General features: G+C 42.6%; 1 protein-coding gene across 4 annotated transcripts in view; it reads right to left on the reverse strand.

Moving 5' to 3' along the window:
* NFATC1 (nuclear factor of activated T cells 1) overlaps nt 1-20,493 on the reverse strand; it is a 160,762-nt gene that overhangs the window by 124,992 nt on the left and 15,277 nt on the right. For all 4 annotated transcript variants that reach the window (XM_063130470.1, XM_063130469.1, XM_063130471.1 and 1 more), the window contains exon 2: nt 10,230-11,331. In XM_063130470.1, coding sequence (XP_062986540.1) covers nt 10,230-11,331 — 1,102 coding nt within the window. The remainder of the gene's footprint in view (nt 1-10,229; nt 11,332-20,493) is intronic.

Here is a 20,493-nt window from a genome sequence, read left to right on the forward strand (position 1 = left end):
CCACTGAAACCAATGGAACTTAAATTAGTTGTGACTAATTTAACTCATTGATTCTAATGGGTCTCATAAATCTGAATCCAACCCAGTAAATTTTAAAGTGTACGTTTAAAAAATGTGATGTGTGAATGACAGAAATGGTTGGAAACCCATATATCATGCTAGGCCAGGAGTGACTGCAGTTCCCTATTCACTATACCCCAGTGGCAAATTTGGGATTTGAACTTTTTCAGGACCCTTCTGGGAGGGGGGAACATTTGCTTGGATTTTCATTTAGTCAATTGGCTAGATAGTTCACATCTGAACATTTATTATGAAATATTGCAATTTGTGTTACAAATACATTTTATAATGGCCACACTACCACTGCAAGCTTGTAAAAGCAAAACTGTTCTTCCTTGTCTGGTTATGTACACCAGAGGGGGCAGGAGCAGGGGAGGGAAAAATTAACAGAACAAATGTAAAGAACTGCCAATTAAGCAAAAAAGAAAAAAAAGAAGATACAGCAGCCAAAGTAACAATGACAGCCAAGCAATAAACTTTAATAAGGTAGCAAAATGTGTAGATATTAAAGCTAGTAGTGATTCCACAGATGCCATGTCAAGCAGTAAAATGCCCACAGCTGTGGTTATTTCAGGCACATGGAAGTTGTTCTCACTGCTAAAACCATCTTAGCACACAGGGCATATATTGTACCCTGTGGGATAAGACAGCTCTGCTGATTATTTATTCCAACTTATGTAGAAATATGGTAGATCAAAAGTCTCCCACTTTTGAAACAAACTGCCTTGGGAGCAGCTATCTGTGCTGTCCTTATTTTGAAGCCACAATTGTGTGACACTCATCCATGTCAAGTATTGAAAGCAGGGAGAAAACGGAAGGCGTGCGCCCCAGGAAGAATGAAACCCTGATGTACTGCATTCACGAAAAGCCTGCATGCTCTGAAAAGATTCCGTTGGGCTCACAAGTTTTAGAATGTTGATTTAGCATCAATAAAGATACACCAAAACAAATTTTTGAAGCTGTCTGCTATTTGTTTTAGATGATATACTCCAATATGCAAACACAGCACATTCTGTGCTGCAGTCAAGAAAAAAAACTGACACTTTGGGAAACTTTGGTGAAGACATAATAGGCAGATCCTTTCTGTATGGTACACAGACACATCAAATATTTGGCAAGCTAATCTCACTGAAGTATATATTCATATAGGTGTCGGGTGCCTTTGTCTGCTATAGACATCTAATGAAATGTGAGTCATAAAGAAGCTATTCTTCAATCAAAAACTAAGCTACTAGTAAACCACTTCAGCCAAGAAGTAAACAACTATGAAGTTCCAAGTCCTATCAAGTCACAACAAGATTTATATTTCTTTGCATAGATGATCAACTCCAGATGGAAATACCTGGTTTGTGTACATAAATGTGTGCAGTGCATATTCACTATAGAAAGCTGCACAATCAGCTTTGATGGGATAAAAGTTTCACAAATCACTAATAGTGCTGGTTTATTTCTGAATCAGTTGACATTATACAGTAATTAAGACGTATTTAATAGGTTGTTTGGAATTGAGAAATACTGTTTTAGTTGCTATGCTATATGGAAACAATGGCCAAAATTCAATGTTGTGTGAGCAGATCATCGCTCACACAATGGGACTTTCCCCTCCTCTTTCCCGACTTGCACACCCCACACCTCCCTAAAATCTGCTCTGGACTCCGCCCAACTCTCTGGAGCAGATTTGGAGGGATGGGGGAGCTATAGGGGGATCGGGAGCTGTTCTACTGCTAGGAACAAGACCTATATCTTCACACAGGCTTTCCCTGAAGTGTGACCATGCCGCTGTGGTGTGTAGCAAACAGAAGAGTGTGCAGTTTTACTGCTGATTAGCATTTTTATTAGTGTGTAGTTGTTATGTTTTGTTGTCTGATGGTATGACATTGTATGTTCACCACTTTGAAACTTTGTAGAAAGCAGTACATAAATCTGATTAATAAATATAGAGTGACCATATAAAAAGGAGGACAGGGCTCCTGTATCTTTAACAGTTGCATAGAAAAGGGAATTTCAGCAGGTGTCATTTGTATATATGGAGAACCTGGTGAAATTCCCTCTTCATCACCACAGTTAAAGCTGCAGGAGCTATACTAGAGTGACCAGATTTAAAAGAGGGCAGGGCACCTGCAGCTTTAGCTGTTGTGATGAAGAGGAAATTTCACCAGGTTCTCCATATATACAAATGACACCTGCAGAAATTCCCTTTTCAATACAACTGTTAAAGATACAGGAGCCCTGTCCTCCTTTTCATATGGTCACCCTATAATTCACAGGAAGGGATTATTTGTAAACCACTCAAGGAGAGGGTACATACTAATGCTTCATTTCTATTGGGGAAAAAGAAACTTTGACTGTAATCCTGTTCACACTTACCTGGAAGTAAGCCCTACAATGAGACTTGTTTCTGAGTAAACATACAAAGAAACCCTCTAACCTGGAAGCTGTTCTCCCTCTTAACATGTGGAGAGCCTCTATATTTACCCAGTGATGAGGGAAATATGCTCTGCACCTGCTAATGAGCACTTTAACTTATTTTCTACATTGAAAATACAAGGCAGGACTGAGCCCAGAAATATACAATATACACTTGGGTCAATTTTGTATCCTGGCTCCCTCCAAAGAATCCTGGGCACTTTAGTTTGGTGAGGGTGCTCAGTGGTACTGTCAAATCAGGACTGTGGGGCAGAAGTCAAGGGACCTACACAGCAGAATGAGCAGGAGGCCTCCCAAATACAGTAGGGCTAGCATACCACATTTTAATGGAAGTGAAGAAATATGCAATGCCATCTAAAGAGGGTGGCCCATCAGAACATGTAGTCAGTTCTAGATTTGGTAATGCTTAGGGCAGAGCCATTGAAATCAATGGGACTTACATTGGCCATGGCTAGTTTAAGTCTCATTGATTTCAATGTTCTACTCTAAGCATGGCTAAATCTGAAACCAATCCATTAAGTCAAGTCTAAATTTACCTGTAACTGCCCTACTGAGCATCCTCTGAGATCGTTAGGCCCCTAACAAAACTAGAATTCCAGTGTTTTTATGAGGAGTGGGGATGACCATTAAACTAGATTACAACTGCAATCCTATATCCACTTACCTGGGAGTAAGTCCTATTGAACGTAATGAGATTTACTTCTGAGTAGGCATTATAAGGTAGACATGTACACGTCTATAGTCTAGGTAAGTACTTACTCATAAATAAGATTGTTTGAGGATTGTAGCTATAGCTATGTGTTATATCTGGAAGTATAAACTGTAGGACATCTAAACCCATAGTATTTCTCTTCTAGTATACCACCGAACAATTCCACGTCAAAGACACTTTAAAAAAGCTAAAAAGGGGTTATTGAAATATTTCAGCTTCCCTTCTACTTTGCTAAGCTGTAATCATTTGCCCCAAGAGTATTTTTCATCATAGATGGAGAAGTTTAGATAAGTTATTCCATTTTGCTGGAAGCAGCATGATTCACGTGGCTATTAATCTGCTTGTATCAATACTTCTCTTATGAACTCCTGGTTCTGTTGTAAACATTTTCTACATGCTAAAACTTGGCATGCAAGATTAAAGGCTACCTGATTGCAAACAGAGCAGAACCTTAAATGCACACAAATACCATCCACACACAAGCCTTTGAATACGGTCCTTTGTGCAAAAACAGCACCCAGATGTTTGGGATTAATCCAGATTCAGAATCTAAATGCCAAGCATGCAATGGGGATCCACAGATTATTATGACTCTAAAGAATTAAATGTCAGTGACTTCCACAGTTTCCCCCAAATTGGATTGGCTGACCGTGGCACGTATTCCTCCCAGTGAAACCAATGGTCGTGACACTGAAGCCACACTCATATCCAGAGGGAGAGGCGGATAAGAAATAATAATAATAATAATAATAATAATAATAATAATAATAAATGACTGGCTTTCTTCCACCACTTACCCAACACCAAAATATTTGTAAATTGAGGGTGGCAGTGGCAAGTTGGAGTGGGGGTCTTTTGTAGAAACAGCATTTCAGAAACGTTTCATCATGAATGTTAATGATGTGGGTGAGAAATTCAAAAAACATTTTCTCTTATGAAACTAACTACCCATACACTCAGCGGATGGCTTTAAGGAATCCACTGTCTTCTCCATTTCAGTTCCCCATCTGTAAAACGGGAATAATAGTGACCACACCAGGTTATTGTGTCAAAATTATTTTTTACGTGGCTTGTACACAAAGGCTGCAATCCTATACAGACTTAGCTGGAAGTAAGTTCTGTTGAATTCAGTGGACCTTACTTCTGAGTAGACATGCATTGGATTGCATTATTAAAGCTTTTATAAAATACTTTTAATTCTCATCATCCACATTGTTATATCCAAATATGAACTTTATTTTAGGAGAAGACGTTCTTGTTAACAAATATGGGCAAATGAGACCATCCATACCGTCACAGAAACTTTGTGAAAAACAACTATTCATTTTGGAATTTTCCAATCATCCTTGTGTTTGAGGATTTTTTTCTCTTATTCAGGAAGAGACACAGGAGGTAATACAATAGTTTTGGCAAATAAAGATTATGACAGGGTAGGTTTTGGAATCTGTGTTATTTGCTGGAACCTAACCCAGACTTTGAAATGGAGCAGATGTATATAATAATAATAATAATAATAATAATAATAATAATAATAATAATGGGTAGGGGGTAGGATTAGAGATCTATTGTGACAAATGGCTAACTTTGCAAGGGGGTGGGTGGGTGGTATTGAAAATAAGAATTTCAATTATGTGTCCCATGACTATGTTTATGTCTGTGTTCAATTGCCCAGGATTATTTCATATTTATGGGTGGAAGGAAGCTTGGGCAGGGCATTTGATTGGTAAAATAACTTAAATCACACATTTACAGTAGCTTCCAGCTGTCCTGGAGCACGAGTTAATGAGATCACATGGAAACATATTGAAAACCAGGAAACATTTTTTTTAAACAAAAAAGCAAAACAGTGGAAAAATATTATACACATAATACCAGGATTCATTTCACTTTCATTAACACACAGGGGAATGCTGTGTTCATTTTAACTGCAGGTGATATATATATATTTGATGATGATTTTCTGTAAATTACCAAACAATAACAATTAAGGTGGTCCAATCACCACATTATTTTTCCTTGTGTTAAACACACACATGCAAGGTACCAACATAGCCACATTTTTGTCAGCTATTGTAAATCTTTGGTAAGATAGTTTGACACTTTTTTTTTTTAATGAAAGGATGTTCTGTAAAGATTTTTTTTCCTGTAAAATTATACTGCAATTCTGGAAATTGCTAAAAGCTCACACTCCTAAAAATCCACATCTGACCATAAATTTTCCATGCACACAGTGTAGAAATTTAATGCCAAAACACATGTAGTTGTTACACGTTCCCTCACTTCCTGGTATTACAGACAGCATTGTCCCTCTACACACAGAACCATGAATACACTGTGTTGTATGGAGATTTCAATATTATTCTTATTCTTATTTATTACATAGTCAAAGCTCTCTGGGCGGTTCTCCATATGCCATCCAGCCTGAACACAAAGTGTCCCAGGGCTTGTCTATATGGCTTGTTTATCCCGACCTAAATGTGCATATTCGTGTTTCAGGACACATGATGCAGCCGTCCACTCGCTGCAGCACCGGGTTTTTTCCACGATAATGCACATATCCGCATTGCAATTTACCACGACTTTTGGATCATGTCCAACTTCGTACCGCCTTATGGTTATGTGTGTCTTTGGGGGAGTTAGATCGCATGTGGGCAGAGCTTTGAGGGTGGGACAACGTGATTGGCCGATTTCCCACCTATTGCCTGCCTCGATCCTTCATGCCGTTTTTAGTTTGAATTCTCTGATTCTGGTGCCTCGTTCTTTTCCCCCGCTCCCGGTTTGTCTGTTATATGAATCTGTGGAGCTCCACATATAAAATTTATACCTTCCACTGTCTCTACTCCGTCCCATCGTATATGCGCATTTATAACTGCACTATAAAAAAAATACAGGAGATAAATCATTGTTGCTGCAGTGTGACGCTCTTTGCCCAGATTCAAATCAATGAAAATTCAGGTTTATATTTAATGAGGAGCAATCCCGTTGTCGTATTGACGGGGGCCCAGACAATTAGGCATGGCTATGCATGTGTGCTGTCAGGTTTGTAGGGACTGAATGCTTTAAATCTGTGTCCCCCACACCCTCAAATAAATCATGTACGTTCTCGATCAAGAGATTCCAGTAAATACTTCCTTTATGCTGCAATCCTATGCACACTAACCGAAGAATAAGCCCCATCAAACATCAGCATAAACATGCATAGGATTTCACTAAGAGTTACACAAATTTGCTAAGAAAGTGAGGAAAAGGCAGCCAAGCTTGTTATAAAGTTACATCCCTCATACCAAATATAATCCAACAGTATTTTATGCACTTATTTATACAGTGCCATGCATGACCCTTTGCAGAGTACAAGAAGACAGGTCCTTGCAGCAAGGAGCTTACAGTCTAAAATAATATTTAAGAGAGGCCCATTGTGGCGTGCTTTCAGTGTTTGTTAAAGACCTCTCCCTTTACCTAGGCCTCGCCTAATGAATTGTGCTCTCCAGTTTGTTCATTACTGTGTTCGAGCTTTCTGATTTTAAAGGTTTTAACTGATAAGTATGAGTATTTTATTTTAATATCCAATTCTCCATTGTAAATCACTCTGACATTTTTTTTAAAAGTCATGGTAAATTGATTAAATAAAATAAATAAATAAATAAATAACTCTAACACAAGGAAAACAAGGGATGGATGGAGGGAAATGGAGACAGGAATAAGCAGGGAAAGAATACGCCATTGAGTGTTGGCATCAAGACATGGTTGGGTACCTGCTGAGGATTCACACAGTGTTCCTCCTTTTTACCACGAAAACCTGCTTATTCTCTCGTTCAGTTGCCTCTCACTGGCCCCGTTCAGAAGACACTTTAAACCATGGCTTTAACCATGGTGAATAAAGCAAAAAGCCATGGTTTAAGGTGTCTTCTGAACAGGCCCACTGTGGACCAGGCAACGGCAGTGGTGAGAAGGAGCAGCAGATGCCACTGCCTCCTTGCTCACTGGCTCTGCCTATTAAGCAAGGAAGTGGCGGCCATGATGGAAAGAGGAGGAGGAGGAGCAACAGCGGCTGGTGAGAAGGCAGACTCACTGAGGGAAGGAGCCCATTGAGGATGCCTGGCCCAAGGGCTCGCTGAACCCTGAAGCTGGCATTGTTTCAGCTATATGTGCTTAGGAATAGTGACAGGCATAGTAGGTCATGGGAGCTAAGGGGCTGGGCCAGAAGCTTCAAGGAAAAGGTGGGCTTTGAGGAAGGATTTGACAGATGTGAGAGAGGTGAAATCACACAGGCGTTTCAGGAGGCAATTCCAAGAACGCAGCACAGGGTAACAAGGGAGAAAGAGCAGACAGGCAGCAGGGGGTGATGGAGCTGGAGGAACAAAGACACAGGCAGAGGTGTATTGGGATAGAAGGTCAGAGAGGTGGGGGAGGATTATACTATGGATGGCTTTGAAGGTGAGAACAAGGAGTTGGTGTTGGATCTCTGAATGGACAAGAAGCCAGTGGAGGGATTTAAGGAGGGGCATCTTGTGATCAAAGCAGTAAGAGAGGTGAATGGATTTGTCAGTAGTAGGGTGACCATATGAAAAGGAGGACAGGGCTCCTGTATCTTTAACAGTTGTATTGAAAAGGGAATTTCAGCAGGTGTCATTTGTATATATGGGGAACCTTGTGAAATTTCCTCTTCATCACACCAGTTAAAGCTGCAGGTGCCCTGCCCTCTTTTAAATCTGGTCACTCTAGTATAGCTCCTGCAGCTTTAACTGTTGTGATGAAGACAGAATTTCACCAGGTTCCCCATATATACAAATGACACCTGCTGAAATTTCCTTTTCTATGCAACTGTTAAAGATACAGAAGCCCTGTCCTCCTTTTCATATGGTCACCTTAGTCAGTAGTGCATAAATTTTTTTTTAATTTTTTTTTGTATATTTTTAATGTTTACTGTTTTTAGCTTTTGTGAACCGCCCAGAGAGCTTCAGCTGTGGGGCGGTATATAAATTTAAATAAGTAAATAAATGTAGCAGAATAAATTACTGCTTGCTTGTTTTTATACATTGCAGCCACTGAGGCTGCAATTTCAAGCAGAAGACCAGCATGGGAGGGCAAGAGTTCCTTAATCTTTTTCCTAAATACAATTTTTCCAGTGGAACTCACCACCTTCCTACACCGTCCCCCATCCAATGCTTTGACCTCCACCTGGGAAAATACACAGGTATACACCAAGAGTTCCATCCAAAGGGTTGCATCCAATGTTAGACCTACTTAGGGTAGACCCATTCAACTGAATGGGATTTATGCAAGATGCACGGGATGTATCCCATATACTGTAGCTGTCTAGGGCACTTAGGAGCTCTTGTTTCATCATCTGCCAGTACCAGAAGCACCGAGTTGTCTTAAGCATTATGTTTAATTAATTAATGTATTTTAAAACATGTATACCCTGCCTTTTCTCCAAAGAGTTCAAGGTGGCAGAACCTCACCTGTGTTCTGGGCAACTTTTAAATCCCTCAAAAAACAGAACACAATAGCTGTATTTCCACAAGTGGGAAAGTTTAAAAAACTGCTAGTTTCCAGTTTGAAAAGCAGAACTACCAAGCTGTCTCTGTTATGACAGATTTAGATGTGAGATAAATGGAGAAAGAGGCTCTACAAAAGTAATGACCGTGTGTGTCTGCTTGTTTTAATGTGGCCCTAAGGAAAAGGCCATTAAATATATATGTATATATAAAAAAAACCAAGGACAATCGAAGACCACACAGTAAGTGTACAGTTATAACATGCAATTAAAAAAAATGTTTCATTGTACATTTTTTTAACTTCTTTTCTCTTTTTATTATGCCTTATTATTATTTTACTGTTATATTATTGTTTCCATCAGGTTGCACCAGAAGGAAGCAGGGCCGCTCCATCAGCTCTACAGAAGGGCCAGCTTAATCAGGCTCCTCCTGTCCCTGAACTGTTTCCATTCCAGCTGTGGTCATGATAAAAAAAACCCCCACTATTAGTTAACTTTAAGATTTGGTGCCGGAATTTGTTTCCCCCCCTCTTCCCTCCCCACCCCCTTTTCCTTTTGTGTCATGACTGTATGCCTGCAAATAGGGCCTGTCTTGTTTTATAGATTGTACGTAAGCCACTCTGAGTGCAGATTTGGCTGAAGAGCAGGGTAAAAATGCTTTCAATAAATAAATGAATAAATAAACGCAGAATGCTACCACCAAGGTACTTAATATACTTGTCCATGATGAAGCATTAATTCTGTATTTTCAAGGCTGCAAAAACAAATATATCGGCTGTTATTGCTTTGAAAAGCAACAACAACACCTATGCAACCCAGAAAACTGGAAAGTAGCAATCCAAGAATCTACAGAAGATGGCTTGAAGCTGCCTTTATTGACCAACGTGAAAATTAATTAGGACACACCACATAAGAAAAATGAACCATAATGTTATAGCTCTGATTCTAATAAAAGTCAATGGAAACTTTCCTTTGACCTTTTAACTACAGAAAGCAATGAGGGTGGGCGTACTCCTCCAGTGTCTTGTTCACACTCTGCTCGCTGGTCTCCCACCGCTTGTCTGACTCCGGCAGGCGTGTGGGGCGAGCTGCTAGATGGTATATGTGGGCACCCAGCAAGAGCTCGTGACCTTTCTTCTGCCCACGAGCCACAATTTTGCACAAAATCACGGGTGGGAATATTTATGGAAATTGCAATTTGCACAAATTTGCGGCTGTAAATAGCGCTACTTGCGCAAAATTGCAGATGTAAAGGACCACTCATGCCTGCATTTTTTGCACAAATTGTGCTATTTACGGCCGTGAATTTGTGCAAATTGCAGTTTACGTAAGTAGAAATTTGCACAAATCACAAAACCATGAGCTTTCCTGACTCGGTGTGTGCCGAGTTGAGCCAGCTCAGGGATCCACAAGCTGGCACCCAGGGTCTCCACCCCCAGACTGGATTCCTCTGACATCCCTATGAAGTAACCAAACAGAAGAGTTATCAGCATTTTAAAACATAGCTTTAAAAACCTTTTTTTAAAAATGTACCTCATGTATGATGTTGGGGATAGTGGCTTTGATTTGGCCCATTGATAGGGATGCTGTGGCACCGAAAGATACTGATCACAGAAATTTCCTTTCCTGATGTGCTGAAACCCAGGAAACTCTTCTGGTGATAAGTCAGCTGTTGGTGATATGGTCCCCTGATCATCACCACTGGGTTCAGTCTTGAGCGTCATGGACGGGGTGTGATCGATAGCAGTTTTCCTGGACTTGATAGGAATCCCATCATTCATGTCGATTGTGCTGTCAGTGGTGAGGGCATTGATAGCTGCGACAATGGCTGAACTGGTGTACTGGTTCGTGTTCCCCAGCCATGTCTCATCAGTCACGCTGACCCTTGGTGAGTTCTGGGGAGAGGGTGTTGGAGAGTGGTGTGGCGAATAGGACGTCTGCCTCCCGTTCAAGCTGTATTTTCTCTTGTTGCACGGAGAAGACGGCCTAGAGCCACGGGTGACCAGCCAGTTCTCCTCAGTAATGCTCGTTCTGGGAGATGCAGAAGGAGAATGTCTGGGTGAATTCAGTAATGTGCAGGCAACCAAGCTTCGCTGATACCTCTCCTCTGTGTCTGTGGTCTTGGGCGATACACACGGCGATTGCCAAGGAGATGTCTGAGGGGAAGTATAAGGATAAGAGTAATTGGATTCATAGGAAGATGCTTCTGAGTTGCAACTTCTGGAAGACAAGCTACTGGCTGGGCTCAGGCAAGTCGGGTCTCTATACACCTCAATGTTTGGTAAGCTCAAAGTAGCAGTAGAAGGTGGTCTCTTTGCATTGGAGATGGGCTCCTCGACCTCAGGATCATGGAAGAACTGGTTGTTGTTCTGATGCAGTCCCAAGTAAGAGGTTATTTCAATTCTAGGGCTTTCTAATGCTGGCACTCCATTAGGTCTGACATTTGGAGGCAGATAATATCCGCCGGTGCTACTGTCAGTATGCCCTCCATATGCCGAAGGATGATTAGCTGATGGAACAACTGAAATGACTGGATTAGATGTCTGAAGGCCATGACATGGAGTTGACAATGAAGGATGTGCCACACTTAGGGGCATACTTGAATTTATGTTTGAAGATGCATAGTTATAATGTTCTGCAAAAAATAAAAGATAGAACAAAAACAAAAAGAATGTCATGAGATGTTGTGCACAGATACAAATTAATTTATTAGCAAACTGAGTCCCAGTCATGATCCAGTGGATACGCTGGAGTTATACCTGGGTTCTGAGCCTAGTTCAGCCCTTTACTCAGTGGGTGGGCATGGACTCTTTGCCTCAGTTCCCCTTTTGTACAGTGGAAATCACAATGACATCCTTTATAGAATTATTCTGCAGAAGAATAAGCAAACGACTGACCACTGAAGGCATCTTTCAGTGCTACAGGGACCACCAAGAAACAAAGTGCAACTAACTTGTGCATCTTTCTTGTATTTTTGGAATATAATAGACAATGCAGTTATTCACGCAGCAACCCATGAACATCTACATCTACCCACATAGGATTTGAGTGTTGCTGCTTTGGACATTACGTTTGGATTCACACAAAGGGAATGGAAGACTTTCAAAATTGCTCTCTTGATGCTTCCTATACACATGGGGTGCTGACCCTTATGCATGGGGTCCAAAACTGGCCAGCCTGGATCCCAGTTTGGCCCTCCAGGGTTCCCCAAATGGCAAAAAAAACCCCCAAAACTTTCCATAGTCCACTCCCTTTCCTCCAACCACCAATCATTTCGTGATTTCCCACGTTTTGCCGCAGCTTTCGCCCCATTCAAAATGGTTGAAACATACCTCCTAAGGCTGAGCTAGTAGCAATAAAAGCTTTAAGCTAAAACATGCTGGTAACTTGGGCTGGTCCCTTTTGCTTTTGGCCCAGCCTTCTTTTGCCATTGGCTCTGGTCCATCACTGAGCTGCCCTTAAACTGCAAATTCATATGTAGCAGTAGGGGTCAATGTTTTTGGAAGGTGAGACACAATGGCATGTGGGTACTGCAACTGTAGTGCACGCAAACGCAGGCTTCTGGGACCCAGCGTGGCTTTGATTCTAGTCTACCGAGCGTGGGAGCAGAGAACAATGCAGCATGGGGGAGGAAGACAGGAGAGCCGGACTCACTCTGTAACATAACCAGGAGGCCCATGGGACCTCCTGCTTCAGTCCAGACATGCCTGCTGCCCATGCTTTTTGTGGCACTGGTAGAGAGGTCATACATGTTATTTGTATAATGTCTGTTAGGAATTATGCAAGACTCTATAAAGGCTTAATTCCAGTCTGGCCTCTGAAAGAGAATGGCACTTTTGAAAATGCCATGTATTCATGCTTAACAGCACAGTTGCTCAGAAATGAAGATCCCAACCTTCCCAATAAGTTTTCTGAATCTTAATTTCCAAGATCAGCATCTTCAGGCTCCTACGGGGTTTCAGCACCCCAGCAGGACCTACTGCTAACTGTTGCCTTGGCCCCACCTTAAGGTTTTCTTTTTCAGCACTGGATGGCTGGGAGTTGAAGCCACAACTTTATCTTCCCACAATGCATTAATTGGGGGAAATTAAAACGAAAGCTCTCAACTGAGTGCTGAATGAAACTGTGCTCCTGCTGGCCATTGCTAGCAGGTCATCTGTCAAGGCTCACCCATATATGAGTGGGGAGCACCAGAAAGCACTTGCTGAAAGCCCTCTCAGACCCTGACCTGATTTGTCCTAGATTAGCCTCTAAACTTCAGAGCCTAAAGTCTAAAACAGCCTCTTCCAACCTGGTGCCTTCCAGTGTTGCACTACCACCAGTCCCACCAACATGGCCAATGGTCAGGGTGGTAGAAGTTGCAGTCCAAAGCATTGGGCAGCTCTAGGTTGGGAAGAATGGTCTAGCTCAACATTTGTGAGACGTAAAGACCTTCACGGAAGAATTTAACAGTGACTCCAAAGAGCGAAAAGTGAATGAATGAAAGTAAACCATCCAAAGGGAAAACCAGAACAAACTAAATTAAGATGGAGGAAAACATTATATGAAAAGCATGTTCAGGTACCATCTCATACTGAAGTGGAAAAGACCAATGGTAAAACATTATCAACTAGAGTCCGGAGGCTCTATTGGGCAACTCTGGTTTCTGGGTTTATTGATCTTCTGTAGTGAAAAAACACTAGAATACAATTAAGCTTTTATTTGCTCTCTCATTAATTTCTCACAAGGCAATTTCCATTTTATTGATTTTTTATCTATTTCCAACTACTGTTTAATGCAAGATAGTAGCACCGGTACAGATCACATCACATTGCAAGCAGAACTAAAAGGTATAGGCAGCTTGTCTCAGACTGTTAGTATTTATCACAAATGCGTTGAGAGAGAGAGAGAGAGAGAGAGAGAGAGAGCACTTGTGTACAGTAAACTCATTAAACTGTAGTAGCCACACAGACATGTTGCGCAAGGTCAGAGCAGCTTCCTCTTCCACACAAGCCAGTACATCTGGCCATCTGTGGAGCACAATCACCCCTTCCTTCTGCTCTTCCTTTTGATACCCTACTTTGAGCAAAATCGCTACATCAGCTCTAATGCACTCCAAGATCTGATCAGTACAACTTGGCCTTTTCCTCAAACTAGACACAAAAATAGATTGGATTGTGCTTTTGTGTGCTCTGTCTGTTAAGCCCAAAAAGCACATCCAGTTTACAAGCACTGGGAAATAGGGATGGGGCGGGGAGACAGTTTTAAAATATAAGCTGATCTACCAGTTGAGTTCTTTATATTGGACAAAAGTCATCTGGCCTAATACCAGTTCAGTCAAAGTATTTATTTATTTATTACATTTTTATACCGCCCAATAGCCAAAGCTCTCTGGGTGGTTCACAAACATTAAAACCATGAAGAGCATAAAAAACAACCAACAATTAGTGTGTTATCTAATTCAGTGGTCTTCAACTGGTCCAGACCTGAGACCCACCTTGGACTCCCAACCTGCAACATGGGCCCACTTTCACAATTGCCCAACATGGTGGCAACAGCTTTGCTGCAACTCATCTGGACTGATCTCTTGACCTGTTTTTGGGTCGTGACCCACCAGTTGAAGACCAATGATCTAATTCCACTCCAAACAGCAGCCCTGTGTTTAGTTCCCCGTTCCCTCTGCCCTTGACATTTAAGTACACTTATTCATGCCGTCAGTTTCCCCCTAGATGCTTCACATCACTGGCTAATGCTAGCAGAGCAATTGACAATATAATGCAGGGTGGGGGGAAACTTGTAGCACTCCAGATGCTTTGGACTACAACTCCTATGGCCCATCACCATCGGCTATGCTGGCAAGGGCTGTTGATTGTTGGGAGCCAAAATACCTGGAGGCCACAAGTTACCTAGCCGAAACAATCAATTGTATCCAGTGTCCTTCCACCAGTGGTGGATCGACTTTCCCCTCTCCCTGCAGCTCACACACATTTCCCCAAATCTGCTCCGGGGTTGGGGGACCATCCAGAGCAGATTGGGGATGTGTGAAGGGGGCTGCATGGGGGGCAGAAGGGAAGTAAAACTCCCATTATGCAAGCAGACTTTCTTAATGTTGGATATAGTCCAGTGACATCAAGACAATGGAAAAGCCCAGGTAAAACCAGCCAGCTGATGAAGCAGCCAAGAATAACCTCACCACTCACAAAAGGCTCTGCCGCTACTGCTGCTAGGGGTGTGAAACTATGCTAGGGAGCTCTTCAACAGAATAATCCACCTCTTCACAGAGGAAAATGGAAAGTTGCATGTGTATGATACAGGAGTGAGTATATGGCTCAAAGCAGCTTCATGCCAACTTTCACCCTCCCACACTTTCCTGTAATGCTTAGGCTCATTTAGGGTGCAATCCTATGCATGTTTAGACCAGAAAAAGTCCTACAACTAGCTGGTTGGGGAATGCTGGGAATTGTAGGGCTTTTTTCTGTCTAAGCTTACATAGGATTGTGCCCTTAATAGCATAATCATCCCCATACCCTTATGAGAGTCCGCAGCTCTGACCCCCATAATAAAATAACACCACAGTTTTCACCATCCTGCCTAGTTTTCTGTATTAAAACTTCCTCCGTTTTTAACATGTCTTCTTAAACTTGAGTTGTTTTAAGAAATCTGTATTCTGGAATGATTGAAAGAAAACAAGTCAAGACTTCCTCATTTCCTTCACATACAATGTTTGTTTCCTTCCTTCCCAGGAGGGAAATGCTCTAGGCGAAGGCACTCCCCGACTTACACACCGAGATCCGGAAAAGCTTCGTTAATGATGATGGCTGTATTCCCAACACAACTCAATCCTCTCTAGCACTGCATGTGCAAAGGAAGACTCTGAGCTTTTCGCTTCTGTACAGTTGCTCGTTGTGTCTTTTTGTTTACTACCAATATTCTCGGCTCTACTATCTTCCTAATATTCAGATTTGTTAAGAAATTCAAAGAGAGACGAGACTGACCCGCAGGCATACACTACTCCAGTTGCTCCATAAGCAGCTCGGTGATATTTGAGGCTGATTTATATTATGTCAAGCACAATTAATATGTTCAACACCTATACAAATCTTTTTACCAAATGCCTTAGGAAACCTGGCTATTTACCAAGAGATGTTCATTGACTTTCAAGGGTGGAGCTGCACAAATAAAACAGGGCTACGTCTCTCTAGCTTGAGGCTCCATCCATAGACCATGTAGCCAGGCAATAGCAACTCTGAAAAGGCAACATTTGTAGGCATACAGAGTGTATACTCAATGAAAGAGTGTTTAGGCCTGCACAAAATATTACCTACTGCTTACCAATTAATAATCTTACCAATTCAGAGGATAAATGGAATCAGTGTTCTTAAAATTGGGGAAAGGGAGGCCTCTCTGTGGGAAAAGGAATAGACATGGCCCCATTCAAGGCCAGTGTCAATGGTAGATATGGTCGAGCACCTGACAAGGCCCACACCTCAGCAGGGGCCCACTGACAAGAGCCCCCTAGACTTGCTCTTCCTCTTCAGCATTGCAACCTGCTTGTTCACCTGCCACTCGACAGGTGAATCCAGACAGCAGCGGTAATTAAAAAAAGGAGCCATAGATACCACTGTCTATACACTCATTACCTCTCTGCCCGTCCAGCAATCAAGTGGTAATGAAGACGAGAAAGAGGATGAGGAGCAATAATAGCTGTTGACAATGGGAGTGAGAATGGAGACTCACTTTGGGCAGTGGCCCATTGAGAGCGTCTTACCAAAGGGCCCTCAAATACCTAGAGCTGACACTGATCCTATGTATACATTGGTGCCTCCTGGAATTGTGTGCAGAGACACAGCAGATGAGGGCTTTGAATTCACATGCTTCCCCTCCCTGTCTCTCACCCCACTGCTCCTCTTCTGCTACCCTCAATGTGTGGTCCCACGGCTCTGCGAAAGGAGGATCTCCACTAGTGTTTCACCTCCAAGAATCAGAGGAAATTTAATGTTTAAATAATAACTATCACATCTCTTGGTTTTGTTGTTCACATTTCCCTATGGTTAAGAAGAGTTGGAGAGGTGGAAGGAGTGTACATACTAGAAGGCCACTCCTGATCTCTTCCCGAGGAAAAGAAACTTTGAGATATGAGGGAAAGAAGTCCATCTGAATGGGCCCAAGGAAAGGCACACTTTTTTTTTTTTTGGCCATTTTTCTATATTCCTTAACTATCTGCCCTAACACTCTGCAAAGGAGACATGGGAGGGACTGGTGCATGTCCTGTGGAATATAAATGCTATGAGCCTCTGGGTTGATTCACAATGATGAATTTCTTGACATAGTGGTGTGCGTGGGTATGCAACTTGCCTGCAGAAATGTGAACTGGTTTATACACGTAGAGGGCTGGGAGCCATCTCAAGGATTGCAGCTGCACTTTTTACAGCAGCCACAACCAGAGATGACTTTCAGTGCATTGTACACAAACTGATATATATCCAAGGAAAGTAATATTATCGTGTCATATTGTACAATGTTTTAAAGTTGTTGTCCATAATTGAGTCAAGGCCCAACCTAACTTGAGTTAAGCCAATGGTATCGCCATCAACTCTTTATGAGAAGATAGATTATATATATACACACAGTATATAAATAGTAGAAAATTTAAATGGTCCCATGTTTCATGCTGGATCTGAAAAAACAAAAGAATACTAGTCTACCCAAAACAATATATAAGGTGCATCATGAGTAATTAAATGACTTGTAACATGGTCATTTAAGATCTCAAATGACCATGCATAAGAAAAAAATGTTATGAATAAGAATAGCTAACACATGGGTGAACATTTATCCCAACATGAGATACAATGGTCAGGTTCAGATGCTGCAATTTTGGTCCAGGAAACCGTGGTTCATTGAATTGGGATACGCCCTCCTCCCCTAATGGGTGTGACTTAATACAAGACCTCCATGGTCAACTACATTTGAACCAGGAAACTGTGTTTTGAACATTCCCTACAAACCAAGAAGACAAATGTCAGTTAACGTTTAGCAATCCTGGCTTGTAGGGTACACTAAAACCAGCTTCCTACATTGTAAACTAGGTTAAGAAATCAGGAATTGTTCTGTTAAGCCAAGCGAGCACAGGAAGGAGGGAGCTCACAGGTACATGACACATTCCCAATCCAATAAAGCAAGCAGGTGGGCTTTCACCAGTTTTAAAGGGGATTACGCTCTCTTGTAAAGCGTCTGATGAGCAGCCAGGGGAGTGATAATGTATTCATTCTTTAACACTGGAGATTCAGGTCACGTTGGTGGAATGAAGCACATTTTATCAGCTGAGGCGAATATTCCAAATGAGACCCCTTCTAGACAGAGGCAGTTCTGGTAACTTCTGTCTTGCATTACTACAGTGTAATGGGGCTGCCACTAGACCCTTCGTTGTTTCTGCTGCAGGCAGTTGCCCTCCAACTTCTGATGAGACTTGGGAAAATCATAGCTGCTTCTCCCTCTCTTTCACTGGGTGTACAACCTCAACATTATTAGCAAATATAAACTGTGGCTTGTCACCTGAACACAATTCATTGCACGATGTGGGTAGCTGTTTTTTCCTCTCTTGATAACGGGGATTCCTGGTGACTGAACCTTGTCCAAAGTGGAGCCTTGTCCAAATAATCTCAATAAGTCTTCCCTCTCTCCCTGGGGAGTGGCTCTTTATGCAATACATGATGTCTTATCTCTGATCAGTGAGCTGACAATCCAGCAACACTCCCGCTCCCATGCCACCCAGTTCCACGTACACCACATAATTCCCCCCACCCCAAAGCCACTCCAGGGTCAAGAGCATCTCCCTCTATCCAATTAAAGCTGCTTCACTGCAACTGAGAGTACTAGAGAGTACTGAGAGTACACTGGGATGGCAGCCCAGAGGTCCCTTACATCCAAGAATTGCTGCTCCATAGAAAAGCGATTGCTTGTTTCTTGAGTTGTGGGGAGGGACATGCTTCTTGCAGGCTGGAACTGCATCCCCACCAAATAAAACATCGCTTCCTCACCCTCCAAGCAGCATGATTGTTTTCCCCTTCACAAGTGGAAGATTCGGGAAGAAGCCCTTCCCATCAGATTGCCCCAGAGGTCTCCTGCACCTGCCAGGCTGGAAGTGGCACTGCCAGGGACTTTCCATCAGGGCCTGTCTGCTCCTGGGCTTATGCAGCGATCAGCTCCAGGCTCCCCAAACTGAGCTCAGCATCCTGCCTTTCACTCTCCTCTGCCAACCACCCTCCTCTTCTGAACTCCTGGCCAAGGCTTTCTCCAGCTCATGCTCAGAATTCACAGATGAACTCAGAGAAAAGGTGCACATCTACCACATTCCATTTGTTTAATCTCAGGGCCCCCAAAACGGTGACTCATTGGATATGCAGCCAAAGGGGTGACTTCCAATCAGTATCTAAAATCCACTTCCTCTTGTCTAACCTCTATCCCAACACAGAGTGAGCCAGTATGAAGCAGTGGTTAGAATGTTGGACTGGAACTTGGAAGATCTGGGTTCTAGTCCCCACTCGGCAAAGAAGCTCACACCAGCGATTTATCGCACACTTGCCATTCCTGGTATGTGGTTTTGCAGCACGGTACTTACATGATGTCATCCCTGTCCTGCGCTCATCTTGCACATTCCCCCCTTGTTGCATTTTATTTTGGTGCGGGGAAAGTCTGGATTATTTTCCCCTCTCATTTTTTCCTTTGTTGGGGGCGTGTGTTAATGGAGTCTTGCTGATGAAAGTGGAAGGTGGGGAAGTTCTCCTCCTCCAGCATGTCATTATAGAGACTTGTTAGTTGCTTGAATGGACTTTTTAGTGCTCCAACCAACCAACCAACCAACCACCTGCCTGTAGAAACGGAGCTCAGATGAAACCTTAAAAGTAATCACTAGATAACGAAGCCGGGGGGGGGGGAGGGAAGAGCCCATGTCCATCAGAGTACCACAACCAGTGAACTAGAGGAGGAAGGAGAAGGGGCAGGATGGAGTGGAAGAGAAAGCCAGCGAAAACCCACGTGAAAGGGACCCAGGGCTGGCGCTACCATTAGGCCAACTAGGCAGCTGCCTAAGGCGCAGACCTCAGAGGGGCACAGTACTGCCCCTTAAGGGTCACAGTTTTATACAATTTAGCTGTTTTAAGAAATAAATAAATAAATAAAAGGGAAGTATAATAGTTCAGAAACTCTTCTTGAACAGCTGAATCGAAGCTGGCAATTTTGGGTGTGTGTGTGTGCAAGTAGCTCGCCTTGCCTAGGGCGCAAAATAGTCTGGCACCAGCCCTGAAGGGACCATGTGTGATGGAGCCCTTGACACGCTTATGAAACGGAGGTAAAAAAACACAGAGACAAATCAGAGGAAAAAAATAGGTGTGATGGAGCCCTGGGTGACTTTGGCCCAATCACTGACTCAACCTAACCTACCTCACAGGGTTGTTGTGAGGATAAAATGGAGGATTATGTATGCTGCCTTGGGTTCTTTGCAAGAGGAAAAGGCAGGACATAAATGTAATAAATAAACAATGAACACAACAGACTGCCCTATCTCTGCCCCCCTTCCCTTTTGCTCATTTGTCCCTCCTGCCTGTCAGGCCCTCGCATTCCCCCACATAGCACACAGGTCCGTCAATGAAAGAGGGCTTCTAACCAGTTCTATCCCAGCCAACCACATTTCCGGAGTGGTAGCGAGGAGAGCATCCACACAAGTTTAAATAACATAGGCAATGGTTCACACGAGATAAGAAGAGACAAGCGCCGCCACCGCTTTCTGAGCCACGTTGATCCGGCAACCCAAAGGTGC

Source organism: Elgaria multicarinata, chromosome 7 (assembly GCF_023053635.1).
Source record: "Elgaria multicarinata webbii isolate HBS135686 ecotype San Diego chromosome 7, rElgMul1.1.pri, whole genome shotgun sequence".
NCBI classification, from domain to species: Eukaryota; Metazoa; Chordata; class Lepidosauria; order Squamata; family Anguidae; genus Elgaria; species Elgaria multicarinata.